Source organism: Elaeis guineensis, chromosome 15 (assembly GCF_000442705.2).
Source record: "Elaeis guineensis isolate ETL-2024a chromosome 15, EG11, whole genome shotgun sequence".
Taxonomy (NCBI): Eukaryota; Viridiplantae; Streptophyta; class Magnoliopsida; order Arecales; family Arecaceae; genus Elaeis; species Elaeis guineensis.
Window position 1 is genome coordinate 64,181,057 of NC_026007.2, and position 21,862 is coordinate 64,202,918.

The 21,862-nt window shown below is 37.6% G+C and overlaps 1 protein-coding gene across 3 annotated transcripts; it reads right to left on the reverse strand.

Moving 5' to 3' along the window:
- Positions 1–8,544: 8,544 nt before the first annotated feature.
- Positions 8,545–16,466, reverse strand: LOC105058235 (uncharacterized). Of its 3 annotated transcripts, none has more exons than XM_029268413.2 (8): positions 16,062–16,466; positions 15,534–15,645; positions 15,306–15,452; positions 14,405–15,202; positions 11,043–11,400; positions 10,281–10,362; positions 9,789–10,044; positions 8,545–8,746 (listed from the first exon to the last, which is right to left on the reverse strand). In XM_029268413.2, exons 1-7 carry the CDS (start codon positions 16,350–16,352, stop codon positions 9,838–9,840), a joined length of 1,995 nt encoding a protein of 664 aa, XP_029124246.1. In that variant the 5' UTR covers positions 16,353–16,466; the 3' UTR covers positions 8,545–8,746; positions 9,789–9,837. The 3 variants fall into 3 exon arrangements, with proteins under 3 accessions (XP_029124246.1, XP_029124248.1, XP_029124247.1); XM_029268415.2 differs by having other exon boundaries at positions 16,068–16,464; XM_029268414.2 differs by having other exon boundaries at positions 14,411–15,202; positions 16,062–16,464.
- Positions 16,467–21,862: the final 5,396 nt, after the last annotated feature.

Here is a 21,862-nt window from a genome sequence, read left to right on the forward strand (position 1 = left end):
GTATGAACATCAATTCATTACCTCTATAACTCGGAGGAGCTCAACTTTGTACGTTAGAAGTATGTCATTCCATTTTGCATAGCCCAATGGACATAGCTGAGGCTTCCGAGCAACAGTCCCCAAAAATGAAGTCAATAAGCAGGCAGCTTTCTTAGTTGGCTGACCTAGCTGATTGCACTCCACAATAATTCTCTCATCTTCATGCATCTGCCACACATCTCGTACTACTGTGGATCCGTGTCTGGGGCATACTCTCCCAGATCCGTCTGCAAAAAATACATAAAAGTAATGATATCATAAATATACATAAAATGAAATAAAAATAAAATTACATGAAAGACAATATATACTCTGCACGTGTATCTCATCATCTGGCTGATGAACAGGAGGATCGTGCTGTGCTGATGATGAAGAAGGACAGAGCTCGGAATGCTGTGCAGCTGAACTGACCTCAGGTTGCTGTGCTGAAGAAGATGTACCGGCCTCTATCTGTGAAAACTGAAACTGCACACCAGCATATCGTCCCCTGTGATGCATGATGTCACCTAGCATTTATATAAATAAAAGGTAGAATCAGTTAATATATGGAGTAAAATAACATAATAATTAATATAAATTATATACATCATAAATAATTATTATCAGTAACAATCAAGCAGTAGTGTTTCCTTCAAATTCTGTCCTAACCAACGTCGTCGTAGCATTTAAATCATCAGCTGGCACAAAATTGTAGGGCATACATTGTGTATAAGTGTCATCGTCATCATCCTCCACTTGGTTTTCCATATCATATAAGTCTCTAGGTTTTGTTTTGATGACAGTAATCAATCTTTATCTTTTGCGTCTTGTACATAAAATACTTGACGAACTTGAGATGAAAAAATGAATGGGTCATCCTTCAATAACACACCAGTGTGTATCAGTCTTGAAAAATTTGTAAGTATAAATCCATTTGCATCTTGTTTCAAATTCTTTGGTGAGTTTATGTCTACCCAATCACATCTAAACAATACTACTTTAAATTTTTTATAATAATCCAACTCATAGATATCTTTAAGTGCACCATAATAGGATTTTCCATCCGCTTCCACCATAACACCGCTATTCTGTGTTTTTCTAAATTTCTCTCATTCTCTAGTATGAAATTTAAAGCCATTAATTATGAAACTGTTATATCTATTCACAATCTTGTTAGGTCCTCGAGCAAGAGCTATTAGTTCATCTGAATTATTTGTCTCTATCATCTTTGATACCTAAAAAAAATGATATGAAGTGTTGTTGAGTTATCTGATATTAAATATATATCAAAAATTAATGTATCCCATAATTAAATATAAATCACACCTGATTTGAAAGTCACATAGGGAATAACTCGACCAACCATCGCTGTTCAATCCTTGCATTAGGACGAATGTTATGATTGACTCGTCTCTGATAAATTAAAAATTCACTGCATAAAATATAAATATATCATTTAGAATATTATATCTAATATAAAATTTAAATCTTGATGTCATACCTTAAATATACTAACCTGCGATGGTCAGATATTATCAGATATTATGTCACTATGAAGTAACACATAACGATGTGCTTGTGCTAAAGATTTTTGATCAAGTACAATACTTTCAGCTCTTCTCAAGAATTTTTCAGTAGTTAAGAACTTATACGGTTCTGTATTCTCCACAAAGTCATTATGCCGTTGAAGTCGACTAAAAATAGTCTCTATGATTCTATGCAATGTAATTTTTTTTTAAAATTAATTCATAATTAACATTGCCCGGCATCTTTCATTAGCCTGAGCGCGTAGGGCTGGATGCCTTCGATGCCAATTGGGACCAAAGACCAGAGCGCGCAAGGCCGAGACCCAAGTCTCGTGTATGTTAATTAAATATTGTGCAGTATCATAAACTTTTAACAACTAAATTAGATAATTATTCGATGGCAACCAAATAATAAAAGAATCAACAAAATAAATCCTTAGGATTAGCATGCATCCTAGCCAAGTCATTCAAAATTCTCATATATAATAAAACAAACAATCTCTTTTTCAAAGTCAGTCTAGCCATCAAAAGCTAAGGCATCACAATTAAATCTAAAAATAATTAATAAAAATAATTAAAATATTATCTAAATCCTCTAACTACTACGTACATTTCCAAATAATGCCATACACGAGAATAATCTTCCAATCTAAAAAACAAAACATTATTAGAGAAATAAATTACTTACAGTGGACAATAATACGAGAAAATACTGGACGATATTGTTTTCGTCAAATACCTGCATTCAATAAAAAAAATATGATAGTCAATAATTAATATATATTTTATCTATTTTAAATTATCCAAAATATATTTTAAAAAAAATTTAAATTATATACCAAAGGTCGGAGAGTGAGGGGATGGAGGAGCACCGGTAGCTGGAAGGGAGGCGATGCGGTCGGAGAGCAAGGGGTCCAAGGAGCACGGCTCGCTGAGAGGGCCGGGGATGGGTGTCGGAGGCCAGGGAGGGAGGACATGGGGGCCACTTGTCGGCTGGGTCGGTGGCCGGGCCAGGGGGGGCAGTGGGGTGCGGCGTCGGGGATGGGTGTCGGAGGCCAAGGAGGGAGGACAGGGGGGCCACCTATCGGCTGGGTCGGTGGTCGGGCTGGGGGGCAGGGGGCAGTGGGGTACAACGTTGGGGAAGGGGATGGTAGGATGCGGCTGGGTCGGAGAGGGGGACCGGGGGGGTCTTTTGGGCCTGTGAAGACGGCCGTCGGGAGGGGGGAGGGGAGGAGGGCCGATGGGGTGGCTTCGAGGAGGGCGGACGGCATACGGTGTGGACGGCGCGGGTGCGGCATAGACGGATGCAACAGCAGAGGAGAGCGGCGGACGGCGGTGCGGCGTGGATGGTGGGTGCGGCGCCAGCGGCGGAGAATCGACGGAGATGGGGGCCGGGAGGAGATTAGGGCACGAGGGAACGGGAGGAATGGGTGGGAGGGGGCGGCGGCAAATAGATTAGGGCACAGGAGAATGGGGGTCGAATTAAGCGAACCTAACGACGCTTTTTAGCGTCGTTAAATAATGACGCAAAAAAGCATCGGTATTTTCTTTATTTAATGACGCTTTTGCTAAAAGTGTCGGCATTGACAATGCTGAAATTTTACGACGCTTTTAAGCGTCGTTGAAAACACGATGCTTTTTAAAAGCGTCGGCAGGTCAGTGCAACCTGCCGACACTTTCAAAAAACATCGGCAAAAAATGGTGATTAATTCCCCCTTTTACTGTAGTGTGTGGAAGATATCATAGAACAGTAGGTTAGCATTTAGATGGAGTCTAATCTATAACGATCGAAGACCTCATCCAGAAATGCTAACTAGATTTCTAACTCTGATGTAGGACTAAACACACGCCAGTACTAGTTCTCGCATACTTCTATTTTTCTATTACCATCATCAGCCTAAGAATCGAAATCCAATAACAAACAAATAGATTGACCCATGATCAATCTCGAAAGGATGCTACAGTAACCATCAGTCCACACAAATTATAGGCTGGATCTACCTTACTATTATTTATAAAGATCCAAGATCTTATCCAAAAAAATTAAGTAAAAATATTATTTTGGATTACCTAGCCATGCATGACTACATAAGATTTCCTCCCGCACAAGCAAATACCAATACAGACTCCCAGAGCATGGGAGGAGCCTCCCCCACCTTTCCGTTGTGTCTATCTTTATTTCGCTTGGAGCTTCCCATCCATACGGGATACAATATACCGTAAGCCAGCAAGATGACATCTGAACAGGTCCTAACTCCCAAAGTTGCAATGCACCGAGATTATTGGGTCTTGAATGATGCTCCACCCTCACCTCATGCTCGGTGTTTCGGCCTTAAAAAATCATGATCCAGGCCTAACCCTAAGACTCAAGTTATTCTTATGAATAATCAGGTAAGGAGATAGGCCAGAGATCATTCAAGATTGTTCCTCCAGCAACTGCAAGACTGTTAGTCCACTTAGCAATGTAACTATCACTCCAATGTTATTTACTATCACATCTTTGATCCGAGATCGTGAGCCGAGGATCGTAGCAACCACCGCATACTTATAAAAAACTCTTCCCATAAACAAGGCATTTCAAAACAAATATCAAACAATATAGTGGTATTAATTAAAATACTAAAATTCAAAATTTAGATTTATTAACCAGCTCAAATGATATCCAAATTCAAGTATCTTACATCAAATAAAGTTTCACTAAAAATGATAAAAATAGATCTAAGTTCAATGAAGATGATAGTGTAAAGTCTCACCTCTAAAAAATTCTCTCCTAATAATGTCCACGTTCGTAATCAATTATCTAAATTTAAAGAATAAAAGAGAGAGGTGATGAGCTTGATAGTCCAATAAGTAATGAATATTTTAATTAGATATTTCAGATATTATCATAGGTACGATATTCGAAAATAAATACTATGAATAATTTATGAATATATTCTATGCAAATCAAATCCTTTCAAATATATATATATATAATCATAAATTCGATTCAAAATAAAATATATATAACTCGACAGCCTTTGACTCTGACCATACTTATCTCTATGACAGAAATGAAATAATAAACTCAATCAGAGTGCCAACATATAACCCTCGTTAGCAAGATCAAAAACTAACGCACCATATCCATTGGCAGAAACGAAAATCAATGCACAACCTCCGTTGGTAAGATCAAAAATCAATGTATAACCTCCATTGACAGGGTCAAAACCAATGTATAAACTTCATTAGTAGGGTCAAAAACCAATATATGACTCCCATTGGCAGGATCAGAATAAAGTCAAGCTGAGAGCATAAAATCTGATCCATCTCAAACACTTTTGTAAAATAACATATATATTTCATAATTCTACTAAGCATATATATGATCAATAAATCATCTTATTTCAAAAATCATTTTTCATTCAAGATATAATTTCATAAATTATGCATAAATCAATGACTAATTATTTACTTCTTAAATAAATTATGAAATATCTTAAGAAGATGGCTCATTACTTACCTCTGCAGAATACTGAACGAACAGACTCAAGCAATCCTGAAAGCATCCTTCAGACCTATTATTCAAACTATATTCTTCTATCAGTCTTAAGTCAAAACCAATATAAACCTTAAGTTCCGATACTCTCACAAGGCTGACAAAAATGGTGACATCCAACATCCCAGTCGGTCCAATTAGGATAGTTTTATTAGATCATGATCAGAATAAAAAGCAGATGGGTCAATCGAGACAAAACGATGATCAAATCTATTAATGCCCAACAAAAGCCAAAGTGGAGATCGGTATCTGATTGGCATCCAAGGATCAATTTGATCAAGTTGCTTCATCTAATCAGAATCACTTGAAATATAATATTTTGATAGAGATCAACAAGGACCAGATCTTGCAATGCTCAATAAAAGCTCAAATGACGTAGGCATGTTGCCCAATTGATAGAACGGTTCAAAACCCCCTACTGAAATCAACTTGGATTCAAACCAACAGAATGGATTCGCTAAGCTCATAAATCACATAAAGAGAGAATATTAGAGGAAAGAGAAATAAGAAGATGGATCATGGTTAATCAAGTGATATTGTCCGATATTTCGATTGATTCAATCAAAATAATTTAATTAAAGCATGATTAAATTAATGTACAGATAGTTCATTAAAAATCATGGATGATCAAATCGAGAAGTACTCGGTCTAATCAAGATGGGTACTAATATGCTGCCCAATGATCGTGGATCAAAACTCTCTTTACTGATATCGGATCAGAATCATTAAAAGAAATCCCTTCACCGTCTAATCTTGAAAGATGACTTTTAGGGAGAGAAATCCATCAAGAGAGAGAAAATAAAAATTTTTTAGAAGGAGAAAATAGTAGGGATGTATGTGAAAAGAGAGAAGAGAGAGAATATCTTTTTCTTTTTCTTTTTTCTTCACAGAAGAGAGGACCTGCATCCTCTTCTTCTTCCTCTCTTCTTTCATGGAACAGGAGATCCTTTGATCCCCTTAGTTCCTGACATAAGGGAGTCCCCCAGCCGATCAGTGGCATCCATAGTTGGAAGGATAGACCATGGCAGTGACCCGTGACCGGTAGTGGCAACTAATGGCAGAAAAGCCAAATGAAGCAAGATAAAATAGGGAATCCGAAATCAAATTTTTTTAGAAGATTTTCGGCAGCAAATTCAGCAAAAATTCAAGCCTAAAACCTATGGAAGAATGAAGGGAAGATGATTAAAAGATTTATCTAATTTGTGGATGGGATTTGATCTTGTTCTTAATGGCCAAAACAAAATTAATCTATCGAAAAAATAGAAATAAAAAAAGAAAAATAGAAGGATTAAACAGTAATTTTTGATGAGAAAAAACTAAGAGATTGAGGCTTTTAAATAGACCTCTAATAGAGAGGATTTAGAGTTTGACTTGAGCTCTATTTCCTAATAGTTTTATGATTAGATCTTTAGTCGAAGAAGAACTCCTTCAGAAGTTCTTCCGTGAAATTCGCAGCTCTCCCACGTATTTTCAGCATGTGCACGTGCTGGCTATCTCTCTCTTTTTTTTTTGTGGGTTTTCTTTTGGTGCTTTAGGTGGGGTGGGGGCATTACAGTTACCATAACTTCTACTCATCCACAAGAATCACACCTATTTGCAACTGAGAACCATTCGCTAAGATAACTTCTTGATAGTGGGATACGAGAAGATAAAAGCCTTGGAGGACTTCCCAAGCTGGGGAGCATTTAGAAGTATCCAAATAGTTGAGTAGGTTGCTCGATAACTAGGGAATACCAGAAAATACTGTTCACACTCCAGTGTTCCTAAGTACAAAACCCTTCTAACAACCCCACTTAAATTTAAAAGACTACATTTTGAAAGGCCCATTTCCTTACCATTTTCCAACCATAGTTAATGGTGCAAACTGCCATCATTGATTCCGAAATGATCTAGCCAGATCGTTTCATAGCAGTTTCATTAATCACTTTATTATGAAAGATCAGATCTACCTCCTCTGCCATAAATATCTTTATATTCTGTTGAATAGAATTTGACAGTAAATCTGAATCTATTCGAAAACTGCTTTTCTTCGATGCCAATCTTGATTTGTACAAAAATTCAGAAATTATGACACTAGCGGCACTCGAAAGACCCACTGTACCGTTACAGCAATGCATCGTATTCTTAGGGAAGACAAAATAATCAGATTGTTTGACATGAAATATGGATCGCTTTTTCTGTTTAACAAGACTGGCCTTGGTTAATGGCAAATTCCATAAGCCAAGCCAAGTAGTTAAAGAGGATCTTAGCTACCCATAATGCTTCCAAACAATGGTCTTTTTTAAGACGTCATACAAAAAGGATTCATGACCAGAAAATTTCATCAGAAAAAAGACATGATTCAAGGAAAAACCTCAAACCATCACTTATCAGAGTTTGAATTAGTTTGATTATCGCATTCAGGCAATACAACAACAAAAGTGTTGCTGCTCCTCTCTAACTGGATCGAACTGGATCGAAGTGGAGGACAACTCAAATCGAGTGCTGCAGGTCGCTGAGGCAGGCAGGAGCTGATCGAATCCAAGTACCTGCAACGAAAGTCCGACCGCTGAAAAATAAGATGAGAGTTCTCCAACAAGAAACCCTCTGACAATTAAATCAGTAACAATCGAAGAAAGAAAACAATCAAGAAAGAAAATGCGAATGAGAGTCTACAATTGAGAGAAAAAAAAAAAAAAGAATCTACCTGTCTTTCTCTTCGTCTCCCCTTTTGCGAGAAAGAGCTTGTCTTTCTCTTCGTCTCCCCTTTTGCGAGAAAGAGCTTGCCAGCCCATTAATTTTCATCGATGTCAGGATCGTGACTGTCAGAGCCATAATGGACACCATCGGAGTCAGAATAGTGACTCTCAGAACTAAAAGAGTAGGTGTCAACAAACTTGCCACAAGACTTGCCACCCACATTTGGAGGGATCGTGGATCCATGCAGCAAAATGCCAACTTAATGAGATCCATTCGCTATGTGCTCCTGAGAGCATCCGATCTAAAGGATGATTTATAAGGAGTCCAGATGGAAGTGGTATGAAATTGAAGAGAATCCGACAACATAAACATCGTTATGTTACTAATCTCGTGTGGTGATCAACTAGGTACCGATGTCTGTGATACTGAACAAGTCACATGAGATCGCTCAAATCATGTACTTTAAACCTCTAGGTCACGATGCCATGTGTCCGTCACACCTTCAAAATTGGACACATCGGCAAAGAACCAAATATGGTATAACAAAAAGCACCATACTTTTTGAGGTGTTTTTGATGGATTCACTTGATCATGTTTTGGTAGAAAATACTGCAGCTTATTTCATTTCCCCAGTATAAGAATATCCAGAAAAAGGATCACGCAAATACATAATGCCTTGCTGTCCTGACATGCGTCATGTGGCAAACATAAGCAGACCCTGCAACATCTTGCAGAGTTTTAAATTTTTTAATCTTATGCTAAGGGTTATTATTTGCAATCCACTAGCACAAGACCAATTTATTAGCATTACCGTGCATATTCAACTTAACAGCATAAAAAGAAAATAACTTTCGAATATACCTGATGGTCATATAAAAAAATAAAAATAAAAAAATGACATATGATACAGAAACAAACATGGCACTTGAGGCTTCTGATCATCTCCAATTCCCATCTTGTCAAACTTGACAGCACTTCACCTAACCTAAACAAAAGCAAAAGTTTTGCTGTTACCAAAGATAAAATAAAATAAATAAAGAAAACAAATAAATCCAATGTATGGGAATATTTGATCTTATCTAAGTCAATCAGTAAATTACAAGAAATAAGCACCACATAATTCTTAGGGGAATTAGCTGGGATTGCCAGAGAAGTTGGTCATTCCAGTTAGAAGTAGAAGTCCAAAATTCCTTGTGCAATTAGAGATAGGAAGTTTTGAAGAAATTTGTCTGATTACAAATATGTTGCTTAAAAGCTCAATGGTAACGATTTAATTGTTACATTCTCAAGATAGAGAATGATTTAGGTCATTTGCATGGTAGGAATTTCCATTTCCATGTCAGGCCAAAGTGTATTGCATGGTCGACTTCAGATTTGTGTTTGGTCCATGGTGCAGATAAGGTGTCCAGTGGTAAGTTTATTTAACTCAGGCTTGCTGTGAAAATAAAAGATCACTACATAGCTGATTTAAAACAACCCAAAAGTGAACAATGTGTTATGTAAGCAGATTGCAGGACATCTTTATATGCACCAAGAAATCTCAAGCCCTTCCAAGTTTTTTCGTAACTGGGTTCATCATAGTGAGTGCATTTATGTCCTTAACAATCAAAGGATCTTAGTTGTTGAGCAAATTGCTCTCAAGTGCTTGTTGATAATGGTGTAACAGAGATCTTGGTGTTGTTAAAAAAAAAAAAAAAATTCCACATTGTTTCTTGCACAATGTAAATCGGGTTAAATCTCTCCCCAGCCATCTGACTACGAGAGACATCACTCTGTGGAGCTAGTCATTTTTATATCCCAGTGTAGGAAAGAATTTGAGTGTTTTTGTAATCATTTAAGGCAAACTATCCATAACATTGTTGTTTCTTACTTTTTTTGGATCCACAACTCTACCTTGTCACCTGAAATATGGTGAAACTCGAGAACCCTGAAAACTGGCGCTACTTCTAACAAGAATAAGAAAAGAGGGAAAAAGAACAAACGGGGGGAAGAATAGAGCGAAACTGCATCATGAGAATTGAACTTACTCAAACTTTGAGAAGGGAATAGATAATTGATGGGAAAAACTGCGCAGCACTAGAAGGCATGACAGGTGAAGCATCCACTCAATGAACTTATTTGGCCAGTTTTGGGGAAGTACGAGACCCTCTTTGTAGGCCTCACTATGTGGCTTGCTTGGCTCGCAGTCGCTGCACTCCGCATCTCTTGTGCTTTTCTCTGAGCTGATCTAAGCTTGTTCAAAATCTTCTCCATTGACGAAGATCTCTTCTTTTCTAGTTTCATCTGGAAAGAACACTCAAAATAACTAAATTAGGCCCCAGATACCAGTTTCTTTTCTAGCCTTGTATGGGCTGATAACCACAAACATAAGCATTACAAAACTACAGTTGAAAAGATATAAGAACATCGATAATATATTACAACCTATAATGCATTTTACCCAAAAATTAGATGCATCAAATTTGCTAGATCAATAGCATGGTAATAAGATGGTAAATCATGCAGGTTGAGTGAAGCACCTCCAGTTTCCTGATCGCTGCCTCAGCTTTTGCTTTCTGCAAATTCTCCCATGCTGTGATCTTAGCTTCCTCTCTCTTGTACCTTTTAAAAGTATGTAGTAGGTCAAATTTAGACATCAAAATAAAAATATTGAAGTTTATCAACAGCATTTCAATAGCTCAGAGGTAGCACTACCGATAACCCCTAAGTAGGAACTACGACAAACAAAAATTGATGAAGAAAACAGGAATAAGTGTAGTCAAAGAGGCCTTCTATAGACGATATTTCTTGAACATCTTTAGTTGAAGAGGTTGACTATCTTTAATTGAGAAATAAGTTTAAAGAGATCTGCTAATAATGTTGCTTCAATTAAAAATATTAGAAGAGAATTTTGCAGATAGATCACTTTTGCACATAGATGCTTTAATAATAAAAGGGGTAAGATGATCGGGTAATACAAAACACTTCATTCTCTTGCTTGGTACCATCCAGACTGCAGTTTCTGTTTAGGTTTCTACTTTCCTTCCAAATAACAGGTATGCACAAGCTCATTTGTAGTCAAGAACTGCATCCTTGTTCTGCATAGGTTGCCCAGTCTTATATAAACCAATGCAAGCTGTTTCCTAAGGAGTAATTCAGTGAATCTGCTAATTCAAATATCAAGTGTGCCCACAAATTCATCAGAAACTAAGCGGCACCAATAACATGCAAAGAAGGTTCATTTACATTACCATGGCTGATCTTTGCAATAGCATAATGCAAAAGCAGAATAATAATCTTACTTTGATATGGATTTTCCTGTATCTGCAACTTCCCAGGACTTAGCCTCTGCTGTCTTCTTCTTCTTCCATTCTATGATGTTTGTTGAACGCTTATCAGAGCCACGGGCTATGTGTTTCTTGGACCACCTAGTGACAGTTACTCGATCATCTACCTGTACATCTCTTACCTCCAACTTTGATAGATGGCTTTCCAGCTCTTGAATGGGATGGGCAGATTGCAGAGATGGGGAAAAGAAATGCCTCTTCTTTGGAGAAGTGGAGGTACTTCCTTCAGGGCTCATTTGAGTCGCGACGTCCTTCCTCAAAAATACAGGAGAAATCATGGTGGCTGCTTCTCTGGTGCTTTCAAGTTTCACATCTACATACAAATCCAAAGATAATTAGATATGATCAGGAACTTATTTAAATGTTACACGAGCAAGAGAGTTAAAAAAATTAACCTGCACTCATGGTCCCATACAGCACAAAATAGAACTGGTTACTCAGGTATCAAATGGCCATCCAACATAATGCAATATTTGCTACTAATCAAATGTTTTGCGGCTCAATTATTTGAAGCAGGAATAGAGTTAAATACAGGTGCAGAAAAGTTCGTAGATCAATCACAACAAAAAAAGGAATAACAAATGCTTGGGAAACAGGTGCAAGGATGAGTTTGCAGAAAGCTTACAAAGCAGGTGCTACCACCCTAATAAAGTGTCCCTCCATTATGTCATGTGATCTATTTCATATGCAGCAATCAAATTGCATGCACTGAATATAATTATGCAGTTATTAATAATTACATCTTACAGAGCAAAACCGATAAAATTACTGTACATGCTCTGGTTAAGAGCAATATAGACTTACATCAATGATCAACACTAAGCTCATATCTTTTTGCACTAATTATCAATAAAATTACTGCAAATGTTCAGGAAGATACATCATTATTTATATGTATTTGCGGATGATACAGTGTTATCGATAAAATGAGAAGTACATTAAATATTAAAATGGACTTGTGGGGGGAAATGTTGGAGGATTTAGGCTTAGAGATTAGTAAATAAAGACAAAGTATGTTAAAGAAAAATTTAGTGAGATCAAAAAATGAAGATCTGATATCAATTAACATTAACAGCCTAAAGATACCGTAAAGTAAGCATTTCATTATGAACAAGCTATTATTCAAATAGTGGAAAGATAGATTAAGATATATATTAGAGTTGGAGCTAACTGGATGAAGCGGAGAGGTGCATTTAGAATATTATATGGAGGCACATATCCTAGAGAATTAAGAAAATTTTATAAAACTGTTCTAAGGTCTGCACAAGGTTTGCCATACCACCCCATATACTGCCCGGTATGGAGAGTGCCATACCATATGATGTCCCATACCAACATTACGATACTATATCGAACCATGTACCAACACTATAATAGGATTTTACTAGTATGGGGTCCAGTACCAATACAACGAACCTTAATCTACGATGTTTTATAGCTCAAAGTGATGGACAATAAGAAAAACATATATAAAAGCAAGTTTGATATAGCAGAAATGAGAATATTAAGACAGATGTGTGGTAAAATAGAAAGGATAAAGTAAGAAATAAATATATTAGAAGAGCTGTAGAACTTGTACAAATTAATGACAAAGGGATGGAAAATCGATTAATTTGATATGGATATGTACAATGGAGACCTAAAAAGGCTCCACTAAGAGATACATTGGTTTGTGTTGAAGGTCGTAAAAAAATGAGATAAAGTTGCAAGGCAACATTAAAGCTGGCCCTAAATAACATGAACTTAAATAGGAATACTAGGCAAATGACGATCTATAAAACTGACTTCAAATAATTGGGAAAAGGCTAGATAGCTATGGGTATGTTAGTATATACAATTGTACTTATAATATGAATCCAACAAGAATATTGGCCGGCACCTTCAGAACTTGTACAAGATGCTAGATATTGCCTTTGCTGCAAGCAATGGCCACAATGATGGCCTCATCATGCTTGACCACAGAACATTTTAAGGAGTGTTCTGCAGTGCAGTAAATGCCTGAGAAATTAGAAAACCCAAATTTCAATATCTTTAACAAATATTTATTTCTGTAACATTTAGTTTCCTTATACATTCCCTATGACTATGAGAGATCAAAGCCCTACTGAAGATTTGGCCGCCCTTATGACATAAATTGGATGTGGTTTACATTCTATATCTTAGGCGATAGGTAAAAGAAAAATAACATTTCAATGCAACCTAATCCTTCCAGTTATATGTTTGATTACCATTTACTGAGTAACCTCTCAAATTTTATAACAAAACAAGATGTCAGTATGCATTTAATCCACCATAATCATAGAAACTTAACACTTCTTTCATCATAACATGGTTTCAGAAAAAGATTAAAAGCAAGAATTTTTTATGAAGAGGCCATGCATTTTCATCATCCTCATCTCAATTTACATATCAGTTAAAAATGTTATAACTGCATATGTTTTCCCAATAGACCCAAGAAATCCTAGAGTTTTTCTTTGTATGTATTGCATATAATGTCGATGTGCAGCTAATGTACTGAGTGCACTTAATCCAGTCTTATGATGCTGCTGTTATTTTTTAAGTTGAGCATACTTAAATCCACATGATTTCATTCTATGGTTGCTGATTGGTTAGTAAAGGTAAGGCTAGTTGATAGTTACAAATGTCTCATACACTACAGGAATGCTTTTAACCCTGCACAAGCCATTTCTAAGTTGGATAAGTAGATTAAGCTAATGAAAGAATTCATAATGAAGAGTATCACGATTGTACAGGAGTTTATTGTCTCCGTAGTGACAATTTAATTTACACTAGATAGTTAATTTGGCAACTAAACTTAGTAGAAGAACCATAAGGACATGACACCATAATCTAATCAAATATATCTCTTAATGATAACATTAAAAACGATCGGGTTGGTATGCCATATAAGTCTAATACAATCAGAAGAACTTAGATGCAAGTCCAGGACCATTCCACTTGCCAAATTCTTCTTGAACACATTTCACATCAGCCTAGAAAGTCCATAAAAAGTTTCACAAAGGTGCATTATTGCACTCTGTTAATATAACAGTGACCCTCTAGATCACCTGCAAAAATAAAATCTGAACTCTAATGCATTACAACCCCACCGCCCCCCCCCCGCCCCCCCCAACCCCCCAACGGAAAAAAAAAAACTCCCCAAACCCAAAACATTTACTGCCATCTAAAAAAACCTTCAAAGTGAAGTCTTGACAACATAAGCCCTCCTAGTGAATGCAATACCACGATATTAGATTCATGTCCAAGCAAAATCCTGGTAATCTTTAGAACAAGCAAAACAAGGGAAAGAGAAATACCCAAACCTTGTGTAATGCCATGAGAGCTGGGTAACGAGGAAGATGACTCCATCAGTGTATCCACCCACCCTTGTGTGCTCGCACATCGCACTATATAAGGCTCTGTATTGGTAGAATAAGAACTCCCTCCCCCACCACCAAAACCTCCTCCTCCTCCGTAACCTCTTCCATCATTGCCACTACCGCAACACCCGCGTTCTGGAATCAGAACTCCTGCCAGAAAAGGCGAGCTTGCCACAAAATTTCCAGCCCTCCCAGTGTCGAAGCAGGGCACCAATGGTGAGGCTGAAGAGTAGACCCTATGAGCATTGCCGGGATTTCCGAGCGGTCCACTTTTCGACTTGGGCCGTCGATGATGAGGTGGTGGCACCGACGGCCTCCCAATCCCATCACCTGAAACAGGGCTCAAGATCCACTTCTCTGCATCCTCCCATTTCGACGGCAATGTCCTCCCATTGTTGAATGGCAGCAAAACACCACTGCCCCCGTACCTCCGGCTGCTGTTCACCGGCAGTGCCACCCGCTCGGAGCTCCATCCCTTCTGGTAGCCTGCAGGCCCAACACCTTGCCGAAAGTTCGGCGTCCCAGGGCTAGGGAATGTGCCCGATCTGCTGCGGGACGAGGAGGTGGAGCTCTTCTTCATGCCTCCACCCAAACCACCAACTAAGAACCTTGGGGATAGGGCAGCCGCATCGGTCCCCTGGCTATTACCGAGGTCAAGGGAGGCGGGTCTACGCCTCCGGGGCTTGCTTCCGGGGAAAGGGCCGGCTTCAGATCTGAACCGACGGTTCTTGCATTCTAAGAGAAACCAGAAGAAAAAAAGCTAGCAACTTTAGGACAAGATTCAAAATAAAGATTCGAACTTTACAAGCGGGAGAGGGAGTTTAGGGGTGCTTTGTACCTGTGAGGGCGTGAGAGAAAGAATGCTGTGGTGGGTCTGGGCTTTCTTCTTCCTCCTGCTCTTCTTCTTCTTCTTCTTCTCCTGACTGTACTGAGTCCTCCTCTAGGTCCGTGAAACCTGAAAAGCTTGAGAGCTTTCGCTGGTCCTCTAAAGAGAAGGGATTCGGGGAGCAATTTTATTGACCGCGAGCAATGGGGAAAGCACTAGAGGATGGTAAGTGGCACTGACCTTTGTGGGATTGGGCGGTGAGGATATCAGGGGAAGGGAAAGGCAAGGAGGCACCTTTCTCAGGTTCTGGATCTGGCCCAGCGCCACCGGAGCGCTCGCGTCCCGCCAAATGCTATGTCAATCATAAAATGCAGATTTGTTTCAAAATCCCACTGGAAGCCAACCAAATTCCGATAAGCTACGAAGAGGAAAAAACAAGCCAAAATACGGAAAAGAAAAAAGGTGCCATTTTTCCCTCCCTCTCTTTTTTTTTCTTTTTTTTCTTTTTCTTTTTTTTTTTTTTTTTGACCATCTTTGAGCATTGGATATTTGGATTCGAGTAGCTTTGCATTATCTGGTTGGATTAAAATTTTTTTGTCATATGAGCCAACATGAAACAAAAGAATGCGACAGACCCAATTGACTTCCATTGGCGAACTTTGATCCTTAACAAGCAACGAAACTACGAAGAAAAACTCGTTAAAAATTTAACAGCCATCACTCCACATTCTCTATCCAGAACTGAAAAGAAAAAGGGGAGAAGAGAACCAAGACCGAAAGCTGGGAAAAGGCTGCGTCCTGATCGGATCCAAAGGAGCAGCGGTAGGCGGCGCTGCCGGAGGCGGAGGATAAGTGGCTGCCGGCACTACGGACGCTGGCGTTGCCATTGCCGGCGGAATGGTGATCGGAGGAGCGGAAGATCACGGAATCGGGACTCTCCACAGCTCTCCTCCTCCCTCCCGCTCTCAAATGCCGCTGCTCCGACCTCTTCTTCCTCCCCTCCCTCCTCTCCTCTCCTGCCAATTCCTCCGCTCCAACTCCTAACCCGAATCCCGGCATCCTCGCCTCCTTCGCATCCCCTCGAGATGCCCACAGGATTCCTTTATAACGGATTCAATGGCGGGTGGGAAGTTGGTAGGGGAGTTTTTTTTTTCCGAGTCTCAACTTCGAGTCTCTCCTGTTTCTTCCACGATAGCGAGAAACGACACCGAAATAACGGCAGCAAAGTGGAAAACATTTTTAAAATGTAAGGGTATTTTGGTCTTATAATTTTCTGCCTGTCGCCTGTCGCCTGTCGGTCAAGTTCTCGGTCCCCCGTCGAATCTATCACGTGGCATCTAATTAGTGTCGTGGTACCACTTCTCTACGTGACGTTTAAAGTAGCGGACCTGCTGCCATGTCACGGTGTCTCGTGGTTGTAGTTCGGAGGCAGAGGTTCGGTGGAAAAATTATTGCCTGGACCACGCCTACGTAGACCAGCGCAAATATTGGAGCCTCTGCACAGTGGATAACGCGCAATCGCGAATTCGACGCTTGCTGGCAGTTGGAAGGTGGGGTGTGTTAAGATATGTTGCCCTTTTGCTTTTGGGTGATCTGAGGGGTGGTGTAAAGTTTGACTGCTGTTTGCTGATTGCCAGTAAAGGGCTTGTTTAGTTCGCTGGCAGACCTTTTCCTTTTTCTTTTTCTTTTCTTCTTTTTCTTTCTTTTTCTTCTTTTTTTTTTTTAACTGCTTCATAAAAATATGTTGCTTGAAAATATAATTTTAAAATATTAATTAATTATAAAAATAATTTATTTTAAAATAATTTATATTTTATTGGATATTTAATTTTAAAAAAATCATATAAAATATCTATTATATCTTTAATAGATATAACAATATATTTTTTTTACTCTTAAATTTTATATAAATATAAATATAATATTCATATTAATATAATATAACATTAGATCATAAATATTAATATTTTAATATAAAAATTTATTAATATAGATGGCAATATAATGTTAATATTAATATTATATTAATATTAATCAAAATATTATATTTATATAAATATTAAAATAATTTTATTTAATAAAACAATTTTATTAATATAGATATTTATAAATATCAATATCTAATATAAATATTATGTTAACATTAATAATATTATATTAGTATAAATATTAAAAATATTATTTAAATATAACAAATTTAATATTAAATAATATTATATTAATATTATATAATATTTATAAGAATAATATTAGAATCATATTTTTAGAAAAAAATTAAACAATTTATTCTAAAAAATCTTAAAATCCATTCCCTACTTAAATCTATATTTTTTTATAAAATATAAAAATATAAATTTATAAAAAAAATATTTTTTCTCTAAAAATTTCAAACAAGGAAAATGACTCACCTCTGCTTCCCCCTCGCGTTCGCGCCCATCAAACGAGTCCAAAAAGTTTTGGCTACCGGCTGTTGGCTGGGTGAAGGCAGGAAACTACTTTGGATATCGTGCGGTCGATTTAAGAGTGGGCCCCACTGCTCCTTACCTTGTCTGGATTCGGTGGCCGGGGCAGAAAGGCTTCGATTCCCGTGATGAGTAAATGAAGCAATGACTGGAAGCCGTTCTTCACGGATGTATTTATTCAAAGTTAATTTAATAAATATATTTTTTCAGAACCTTAAGGTCTTTTTAAGGAAAAAAAAAAGATTTGTTCTAAAAAAAGGTTTGAAATAGCTATTACAGCTGGACCGTGGTACGGCAGACAGTCCATAATATACATCTAAGTTGCACCTCGAACACGGCAGGTGGTACGATAAAAACTACGTACAGGAGCCCCACTTTTGTATATAATAAATTTATTACAATTGGTTGGACCTAAAATGCTGATACAATCTCATGCAACCAAACCTAGCAAAGGGCAGAATAAATTATTGGTTGAACCAAAATTCCCTGCATCATTTTTGAACCAAATTCCTTCGTGCGAATCCATCTGTTGGATCAACCACTGCATAGATCTCAAAATGCTCATCTATCCGTCCACAACCACACGACTCTTAAGGAATTCAATAGATGATCCAAAAGGAAGCATTTGTTTCATTTTCCTTGAGTTTGTGCATGCTGATTCAGATTCAACTCACTTTTTGTAGTCCCGATTAGTCTTGAAGTGCTTATAACTCGCAGCCCGTAATTGATATAAGCACTCAGCCCGTAATTGATGATAGAAGATTTTTTAATTTTTTTTATTTAAAATTTAATTTTTTTCATAATTTTTTTTTATTATTTTTAAAATTTTGATTGACTTAAATATTGAAAAATCATCCATCAGAAAATTTCTGCTAATCAAACTTTTTTATAGATCCTAAGAGCCGACAGTTTATCATCGGATTTTCACTTACCACAGAATTTTCTCCTCAGACTATCGCCGACCAAGCTACTACTGCACCTAGGCTTGGAGCATTTATCCTCCTAATGGTCGGATATTCCATTCCGATAGAAGCAATAGGATTCCAGATTTTACAATACATGCAGGCAAAGTGTGTGTTGCTCTTCTCCATTCCGCCAACCAGGTTTATCAGATGTTTACCAAAAAAAATCAGGTTTATCATATGCCTGACTCAGCTACAACTACTGATGGCTTACACTCCCAATTTTGGGAAATGGTCTGCTTGATGGCATTGCAGATCCCTGTAATATTTTGGTCACCCATCAGAATACTTACCAATCGGCAGCCTTTGAAAGTAACTGCAATTTCAATTACCCACATAATCCTTCCAATTTCTCCAAATGATTCGAGTTTGGCAGAATGCTTAACTGTCAAAACAAGTTCTGTGAAATATGTTTTGGTGTGTTTTCTCTTTATCTGCTGAGGGGTTTTAAGAAGTGTCTCCCCATATGATTTTTTTTTTTTTTCTTGTTTGACTGAATCCCTTCACAGTTTGGTTCATTAAGACGCTATTTAATTACACAGGCTGGAGTATTCTCTGATCATGCTCCACGGAAGACATTTTCGGCATTTGGTGATTCATCTCAGGAGCTGTGTCTTGGTATGAGCATCGGATTTTACTTGCTTAATTCTTAGTATAATCCAGGTTGTTACAGAGAATAGCCTATCAAGCCTATATGCAAAAGAAATTGTTTCCGACGCTATGTGCACCATATGATCGTATATGCGATCAATCAAAACTTGTCGTTCTTACGGATCACACAAGTTAGAAAATAATTTCCCTAGATGCAAAGACTCTCTTTTCAACAATTTGCAACTAAAATCGTGTTATTTTGGTTCCAACCTTAATTAATTTGAAACTAGATTAAAATCCCAATGACAGCAGTGCGTCCTACCATTTCGAGTACTGGGATATCCCAGCTAGTGGGGCATCATACATCTTCTTCCATGGAAAAATTAAAAAATTCTCCTAGAGGAAGTATGTAATATTTTAAGAAAAATGCTCTTAAGGAAACTACAACCTGATCTATTTTCATCCCCTTTTCTCGGGTCTGGATCTTCCAAGTCAGATTCACGTCAGGTTAGGTCACAAAAAGAAGAACTTTGGTCATACATGATTAACTTTCAAATTTGGTTATACCTGATACTAATAAAACTTGATAGCTTGAACACTAATTTCATTTGAAAAAATAAACAAAAATCCCAGCCTTTCTCATCTTCTTTTTCCCAATCCCTTGCTGTCCCGTCTTCACTATAGATTTCGTTTTGTTTATTCATCCATGGTGGCTTTGGAGCCTGCAATCCTCATTTGTATTTGGACACAAATTCATATAGAATCCAACCAAAAAAACCAGTGCCACACTAATTCGTGATCCCTTACCTCCATACTAAGGGTAAGCGGGTTAAGATATGTTTTAAAGTGACCTCTTGTTTGTTGCTTTACAAATTCTCCAAATTAAATACCGAAGTCATTCCTTAAACTCGCTAATTTGACTCCCTTCCAATACATGAAAAATACCTAAAGCTTTAAATTAACCAAAAAAGTTTAAGTCGAGACATCAATAGATGCGTATATACCCACCAGTAGTGGGCCACTGACTACATCACACTGGGCCAATGTGATTCTCATCTGTGTGGCCAGCATGCACAGTAACTAGCGCGCTGTTTGTTGCATTAGTGTACTTAAAATTTTAGTTAGATTAACAATGTCATACTATAGTAAAAAAGACTCTTAATAAGAGCTAAACTGTATGTTCTGTTTCTTTTGATTTTTTTTCTTGAATGTTCACCAATTTATCTCTAGTTTCTCACTTTTATCTATTTTATGCACCTTGTACATTTTTAAGAATTTCTAAAATACTAATTGTATGTGTACCCAAGTTTGCACCCCCATACCTCATATGCATTAAACAGTACACCAACTGCCTGTACATTGTAGCTGCCTTTGTATTTTCACCATCAATTTCAGCAGATAGTAGAAGATTTTCCATTATGGCATTCATGGGGATCTTAAAGATTGCCGCCTATGAAAAGAGTTTCATTCTAAATTATTCGAGCATCAGAAACATCTATAAGAAGAAAGAGCAATATGTTGTTGCCTTGTTAAGGCAAGCAGTTTTAGGAATAGAAGGGTCTGTAGATTTTGTTTGAGATTAAGCTTAGATCAAGTGGCTAAATTACCCTAGAAATCAAGTAGTGAGGTGTTTTAATCAATCTTGGATACATGCCTCCATGTATAGCATACACTTCTCCAACTTATTATTTTTTATTTTCGAGAATCCATAGAAGATCATTTAACATTAAAGACAAACAAAGGAAGACAAGCACTCATACTTCATTAGAATAGGATGGATTGGCAAGGAGATCAGCTGCACAATTTTCCTCCCTCCAAAATTGTGCCATCCCAAAATCATGCAAAGCAGTACTTCTATTTTCAGTTAAGAAGTTTCAAATTCTATGGGATTCGGCCTCCAATAACCAATCAGATAGCTTCCTTGAAATCTATTTCCAGGCCAAATTTGGCTCCTTAACCTAGATTGAATGCCAAAGGCCCTCAAAATTTCCTAGGAGTTTCATATAGCAATGAAGTGAGGGGTAGGTTAAGTTGGTTGGTGCCACGTTTAAATAAGTCATATTTGTCACCGTTCTCTGTAAGCCAGTTAACAGAGTGATTCCAATCTGCTGAAATCTTAATTTTTGCATTTGAAGTCTCAGTACTGACTTTAGAAACAGCCACCAAAACTGGAGCATCAACATCAATTCCTTCAAATGAATTGAATTTTTGTAACTTCTCACCAAACAAATGTTCTAATTCTATCTATCCCAAGTTTGTCATACTTTTCGAGAAAAACTAATCTAGCAACAAAGTTTCATCTCCACATCTGCAATAATGCCTAATATCCTTGACCCCCAACAAAGATGCAAGAACATGAGACCTCAAACCAAGTGTCAAGCAGCAAATCTTCCAAATAAGTAGACTCTACCTTCAGTATGATCTCCACTTTCAGGTTCACTGCTATAGAGAAGACACATAATACCAAGAAACATGCCATGAGATTGTGGATGCAAGTTTGTTTACGATGTTCCCATAATAGATGGATGTTGTCAATGGCCTCTGGTTAAGCTGC